The sequence below is a fragment of the Micromys minutus genome, assembly GCF_963924665.1.
Source record: "Micromys minutus genome assembly, chromosome: 29".
NCBI classification, from domain to species: Eukaryota; Metazoa; Chordata; class Mammalia; order Rodentia; family Muridae; genus Micromys; species Micromys minutus.
Window position 1 is genome coordinate 26,916,139 of NC_137964.1, and position 7,202 is coordinate 26,923,340.

At 48.9% G+C, this 7,202-nt stretch overlaps 1 protein-coding gene across 1 annotated transcript in view; it reads right to left on the bottom strand.

The window, feature by feature from the left end:
- The window catches only part of HECTD4 (HECT domain E3 ubiquitin protein ligase 4), a gene marked incomplete at its 5' end in the record, with an annotated part of 141,917 nt that overhangs the window by 13,907 nt on the left and 120,808 nt on the right, over positions 1-7,202 (bottom strand). The window contains 4 exons of the mRNA XM_080940989.1: positions 425-576; positions 669-892; positions 3,572-3,779; positions 4,519-5,825. Of these exons, the coding sequence (XP_080797115.1) occupies positions 425-576; positions 669-892; positions 3,572-3,779; positions 4,519-5,825 (1,891 nt within the window). The remainder of the gene's footprint in view (positions 1-424; positions 577-668; positions 893-3,571; positions 3,780-4,518; positions 5,826-7,202) is intronic.

A 7,202-nucleotide genomic window follows, 5' to 3' on the forward strand; every position in this document is an offset into this window, starting at 1 on the left:
CTTGTGATCTTTCTGTTGCAGCCTCTTCTGAATTTTGTGCCAATTAAGAAAGTGATACATGCATATAAATAAAAGGACCTGGAGTACTGCAAATGCTGAATGCACACTCGGCTGCTGAGCTATGTCCCCAGCCTGTATCAGTTCTTCCCACACACACAAGAAGCTTTCTAAAATGACTGCTTATGCACATGGATAACTGGACTGATGTGAATGGACGCACTCTTGTGTGCTCTCAGCACCCACTGCTTGCCTGGTTTTTACTACACTCACAGGCAGGGTGAAATGTTAACTTGCAGTGAATGAAGCTGAGGACTGAAGGGACTGAAGGGACCTCAGGAGCAGAGCAGAAGATAGCCCCAGTTTTTGGGGCACCTGCCGGAGGTTGCCTACAACCACCCTCTTGCCAAGCTCCCTAAAGGTGCACCTGAGGCTGCTGAGCACAGCTTTGTCTTTGGCAGGTGGCTTGGTGACTGGCCGCTTGGTGCTCACCACCTTCACCGGGTGCTGCTCCTTCCCGGCTTTGCTGTACTTGCTCTTATCCAGTTTGGGCTTGGGCACGCCGTACTTCCTCAGGATCTGTGGAGTACAAGAGTGGAGAGCAAGATTCTCAGGCAGCCCAGATGAGGAGCCCATGGCTCAGCACAGAGAGTGTGTGGACAGCGTGGTACCTGTGTGAGCTGGTCCTCCAGCACCTTCTTTGGAGGCCGGACATTGGTGAAGAAGAGGTGTAGGAGGTTGCCTGGGGTCTGGGAGTTGATCTGCTCTTTGCTAAGGTAGATGTCAGAGACCCTGATGGGTTTGGCTGGTGTCAGGCTCAGCGTCTGCTCTGAGTGGGCACAGCTTTTAAATATTTCTGTCAGGACCTCTCTGGCCCCAGGCACCAGTTTCTCACCTGTTAGAAAATAGGACAAGGCTCAATCATTCTCACGAACATACTATGGAGGGACGCACCCTGCAGGCATCTTTTCTAGCAACTGCTTATTTTGTTTTCAAAGACAAGGTCTTATAACTGAGGTTGGTTTTGAACTTCTGATCCTCTTGCCTAGTTAGCAACTACATACTTAGAGAATCAATGAATAGAAGTGTGTGCATACTGGAAGTATGTGCGCCATGTCATGCATGTGGAGTTAGGGTAACTGTAGAGTCAGTGTCCTTTAGATAATGTGATACAAGGTTTAGGAGACTGCATGTGGGCAGCCGGGCTTTCCCAGCTCCTTTACTCACTGAGCACTGTGCACAGCCATACATTGCTGTGGTTTCCCACACGTTAGTGCAAGTAGCTAACTGGGTCCTTGTCCTCAGGCTTCCACACTGGTCACACACTCACACTTCCTTGCAGTGAGGTGCAGAACTCTGAGCATGTCCTCTGGGTCAGGCTGCTGTCCTTTCTCTCCAGCTGCTTGGAACCCACAGGCCTCCTTGCTCACTCTGAACTCTTAAAGCAGCTGCTGTGCTCTCAGGAGCTTGGCCCAGCAATTTAACACACCCTAATTTAGTATTATTTTATTTTTAAAGGACTGCACTACCAAACTCAATTTGATTCTACTTTTAGATTTACTTAATTATTTCATGTGCATGACTGTTCTGTCTACATGTAAGTATGTATAACACAGGAATGCCTAGTGTCAGAGGCAGTAAGAAATGACTAGATCCCCTGGAATTGGAGTTATGAATGGCTATAAATTGTCATGGAGGTGCTCCGAACCAAACCTGGTCCTCTGCAGAAGAAGCACTGAGTGAGCTGTCTGTTCAGCTCCAGTTTATCTTAACAGCAGTAATGTGCTTGATAATCCAAAGAAGGGAAAGAACACACAGGCTTGTGGCAGTTCAGAGAGAGGAAATGAATCTCTGTGCTGTTAGAGAGCATATAAGATTGATTGGCAGGGTGCAGAGACAAAAGCTGGCTAAGTCTGGGCACAGTGCCACACACCTGGAATCTTACCACTTAGGAAGTTGAATCAGGAGGACCCAGAATTCAAGATCAATACTGGCTACATGGTGAGACCACTGAGCATGTGCCTATGTAGGAGGGGGTAAGAATGGGGGAAGGGGCAAAATGAGGCCAAAATCTGTATTAGCAAAGCCTTGAGTACCATCAGTACAAGGCTTGACTGCAAAAGAATGGAGCTAAAAGTGCATTCTAGATTCAAAGTGGGGGAGCCTAGGAAGCAATAACGAAAAGTACTTGAGCATCCTGGAAATGAACCCTCTGCTGCACATTTCCTCAGAGGACAGCTGAGGTAAGGGCAAAATACACCCTCAAAGGAACACAGTCAGCCCTTGGGGGCAACAAGGCAGCTGCTCAGACACAAAATGTAAGGTACCGCCCTCTAAACCCTATAACCAACAAGACACTTTATACCAACAGTGCTGTGCTACATTTGCTAGGGCCTGGGATAAAGAACCACTAGCGTTTTATCCACTTATTTACTTTTAAGAGAGTGTGTTTGTGTTTGTGCCAACACTAATGTGGAAGTCAGAGGACAACTACTGTAGTCCTATCTTCTCCTTCCATCACTGTAGGTCCCAGGGATTAAATCCAGGTCACCAGGTTTAATGGCAGGCACATTTAGCCACTGAGCCATCTTGCCAGCCTCCTTTGAGATGTGATCTTATAGGCTGGTATTAAACTCTTGAGTCTCAATCCTTCTGCCCTAGCCTCCCAGCTGCTGGGACTCCAAGATGCTGGAAGACTGCTATTTTATGTGTATGAATATTTGCCTGTATATGTGTGTGTGTGTATACCACATGTGTGCCTGCTAGTCACACAAGCCAAAAGAGGGCATTAGATATTCTGAAACTGGAATCACAGAATGTTATGAGCTACAATGTGGATGCTGGGAACTGAACTCAGGTCCCCTGGAAGAGCAGCGGTACTCTTAACTGCTGAGCTGTCACTCCAGCCCCTGGCTAGTTCTAAAGGTGGGGTATGAATCCAGTAAACACAAGCAGTCCTGTCTGAGGCTGCACAGGACACTGTAACAAGGAAGCCCACAGTGGGCTTAGAGCAGGCGGAGGGCCCTTCTCAGGGTCTCTAGCTAGAACATGGGCTGTGGCTCCCTGCCCACCTGCAAAACAGCCCCGTGTACTGGGGCTGAATTCGAGTGTACCTCACACCCTCCACAGAATCACACAATCAGCCACCATCAACCAGCATGGAGCTCAAAATTTCTGTATACTTAAAACTGCTTACTAAAAAAATAATAAATAAAAAGAATATACCTTAAACTGATAAGATGTGGTAGCTCAAACTTATGGTTCTAGTACTTGAACTGTAGAAGCAGGAAGAGCAAGGAGTTCAAAGCCAGTGTGAGTGAGTCTCTATTTAAAAATCCAAATCTGGACCTGTGAGATGGCTCAGTGAGTAAAGGTACCTACCTGCTTCTAAGGTTGAGGAACGAGTTTGGTCCCTGGGACCCAGTGGTAGAAGGAGAAGATAGACTACCAGAAGTTGTCTTCTGACCTCTACACAGCTACCATGATGGGCATGCACACTCACACACAAATACATACACGGAACTAAAGGATAAATGAAACTACAAGTACTAAATGCACACAGCCTGCAGGTCACCTTTAATGGACTTGTCATTGAAGTAATCTTCCAGTCCTGGGCTCCCTTGAGTGTCAAACAGACTCTGGTTCACCACAGACACCGTCAGAATCTCCTCTGTCGACATCTCCATTAGCTCGTCTTCACCATCCAGACTTGACAGACCGATCAAATCATTATTGTTAAATAAACTTGCTCTGATTTTCTCTATTTTGGCTCGGGACCTAATCTGTATGAACAAGGAGAAAGGGTGAGCTCTGATGGGTCTTGCCTGTGGGGCCATGGGCTCTGCTGACCTTGTTTCCTGGGAAGTTTCCTTCCCAATGCAACGTGGCCATTACAGGGAAGCTCTGGAGCCTAAAGGCTGTCCAGTCCCCAGGAAGGTGGCCTAGCTGGGTGAGCCACTGATGAAAGTCCTTGCCCTTGGGCTTTCTGTAGTGAAAGGAATGGGCACTTACTCTTAGTGGTGTTGGTACATGAGCCCAGGGCTTCGTGCACACTAAATAAGTGCTGCACCCATTCTGGGTTTTACCTTGGAGTCTAACTCTTGTAAAAGTGTAGGAAGTCATTAGATGCCTCATTCCCAAACAAGGGAGCCCAAGAAACATGAGGCACCTGCAGTAGCGCTCACCTGGGCACACACAGCACCTGTACTCAGCATTCCTGGAGTACAGTGAACGTGATTCTCACCGTGCCACCATGCACAGTGCCTCTCAAAGTACAGCCATGGTCCTGGAGTGTACCTGCCAGAGACCCTCGGCCCACTCACAGCAATGAACTGCCTATGCCTCGGAACACCAAACTGGATGTCCCTCTTAGAGTTGACATAAAGAAGAGCAGCTGCTCAGAGTTGCCCAGAAGTTCCCCAGAATCCCATGTTGCCTGCTAGCTAATGCCTTGGAAGTAACATGGAAAAGCCATGTTGGCCAGGTCAGGGTTGAGCGGCTTTCAAGGCTGAGAGCTATTACCTCCACCACTGCAAAGCCTTTGATAGGGCGCGTTGTGAGGGGCTGGGTATCCAGGGAAGTGACCGTGTACATTGAGCCCACGTCAGACACAGTTGCTGTCTCTGGATTGTCTAGAGGTTCCCCTAGGCTGCCCAGGCTGCCCAGGCTGCCAGTGCTGCATAAGGAAATGTCAAGGCTCTCCTGGCTGGACACTACATGGGGTTCCAACAGGACAGGAGGAACAGGAAGCTCCAGGCCTGAGGGCAGTGGGTCCACTGAGAGGTCACTAGCGGTCTGTGAAACACACTGGGAGCTGCAGACTGAGGCCTGGCTGGTGGAAGCGGAAGCGCTGATGCTCATGGCAGGGGCCAGGCTGCTTGATGTGCTCCCCTCCAGGCTGTCCACACTGGGGAACCCCAACAACTTCTCAGATTCCACTTTGCTGTCACCACCCTCAGCCTTGTCTTTTGGCTTCTTGGGGTCCTCATCCTGCAGTGGGATGTAGATCTCATCTTTGAAGACGCCTCCATGGGCATTGCAGGCCTTGCGAATAGCCCCTCTGACAACAGCCTCATCCAGGTGGGTGGGAATGCCAGAGATCACTAGCAGGCGGCTATGGGCCGTAGGGCCTACCAGGGCCTGGCAGGCATCGGCAATGGCGTCACTTGTTACACCCAAGCCCTGAGGGTCCTTTTTGGTAAGGTGCCGGAGAATGATAAGCAAGGTGAGGGCTCGGTGGAACCACAGCATGTCTTCAGGCTTGCTGCCCCCAATACTGAGCACGGTAGAGTCTGCATCCGTGGCACGGGAGGACTGGCGCTTGTTGGAAGAGGAAGCCTTCTCTCGCTTCATTTTGACTTTCTTTCTCTTGGACAGGAGGCTAGGGCTCTGTGGGGTCTGTCCTGGGGAGGAGGAGGAGGAAGAGGACGAGTCACTGAGATTTGGGGTGGTCGTTGAGGTCACCCCGCTAGCTGTGACACTGATATTGGTGGGTAGTGTTACTTCCGCAACTGCCAGGCAGCCTTCCATGAGAGCGTGGAAGTAGGTGGAAAACCTGCCCTGGTCGCCTGCAACTACTGCTGCGGAGCCTCCACAGGTACTGCCCGAGGCCCAGCTCTGGGTCTCCTCATCGTACAGCTTGTGCAGCTCTGACTGTAAGGCCATCAGCATGGCCAGGCAGGGGTTGAGCTGGAGGGCGAGAGAGGAGGACAGGCCAGCTGGGTGCTTCCGCTGTTCCAGGGCATGCATTGTACGCAAGAGCTCAGCCAAGAGGTGGAAGACCAACTCCTTCACACAGGCTGCCATGTCTGTAGTCCATAGGAAGTTTCCTGAGACAGACAAAAAACAGAGTAAATATGCAAGCTCTGCTCATCACTTCTCAGGAATAGCTCTTAGGTAGGATGGACTTACAGATGGAGGTCCAGTGCAGACTGGCCATGGCTTTTAGCCCATGCTTCTAGAGCTTGGGCCAGACAGCGCTGCTTTGCAGAGTAGTGAGAAGTCAGCAGAATACTTCCCAAGATACAGGACGCCTGCTACTGGGGATGAATAATTCAGCTTACTTCCCAAACACATGCTGACAATGATTTAAAATTGCCCTAACTTAGTTAACTAGAGAGCCTTGCTTAGGATTGAAGTGTTTTCCCAGCATGCTCAAGGCCCTAGGTTTCACCCCAAGTAGTGTTGAGCAGGAAGGGGGGGGGGGGAGAATGAACAGAGAGGACAGAGTGAGGGGAGGGGAGGGAAGTGAGATAAAAAGGAGGGAGTCAGGGGAGTAGAAAGAAGAAAGGGGAGTAAGGAGGGAAGGGAGAGACGGGGAGGGAAGGGAGAAAGGACCTTCAAGAATCTTTTTTAAAGATTGCTTTTTACTTTTTTAATAAAAGTTATTAATGTTTGGTTTAGATGTGTGTATGCTCCTGCATAACTTTGTACCACATGTATACAGGTATCCACGAGGACAGAGGGTATTAGATCTCCTGGGACCAGAGTTCAGTGTCAGGTCCTCTGAAAGAACAGTAAGTGCTCGTGACCACTGAGCCACCTCTCCAGCTCATGGGTCTTATTTTTATTTATTTGTATGTGTTGTATCAGCCATGGGTGTGTAGACACCCATCAAGACCATAAGATGATTCAAATCCCACGGAACTAGAGTTATAGGTGGTTGTAAGCAATACATGGATGCTGGGAACTGAGTCCCAGTCCTCTGGAAGAGCAGCAAATGTTCTTAGCTGCTGAGCCCTCCCATAACTGCACATATTTATCTTTAACAGCCTTTGGTGGACTACAGCATTTAGCTAAAATTTCAGAATAGAATTTATTTTCCTTGTATTTCTCTTATGCTCACATTTTATAGTTATGGTAGTGGTATACTAATTTTCTATTTGCAACAGGAATGTAAAAATTCCTTGAAAATTAAGTTTAGAAAAAGAAAGGCTGGAGAGGTGGCTGAGGTGGTGAAGTTCTTGCTGTATGAGCGTGAAAAACTGAGTCTGACTCTTGCACCCACATAGAAGCTGGGTGCAGTGTACCCCAGTTCTGTGGCAGACAGGTGGCTTGTTGGGTAGCCAGGCAGCTCCAGATTTAGTAAGAGACTTGTTTCAAAAACTAAAGTGGAGAATAACCCAGGAAGTCACCTAACAATGACTCTGATCTCCATACACATGTGCACTTGCACAAATGCACACACACGCACAAAGAAAGGAGTC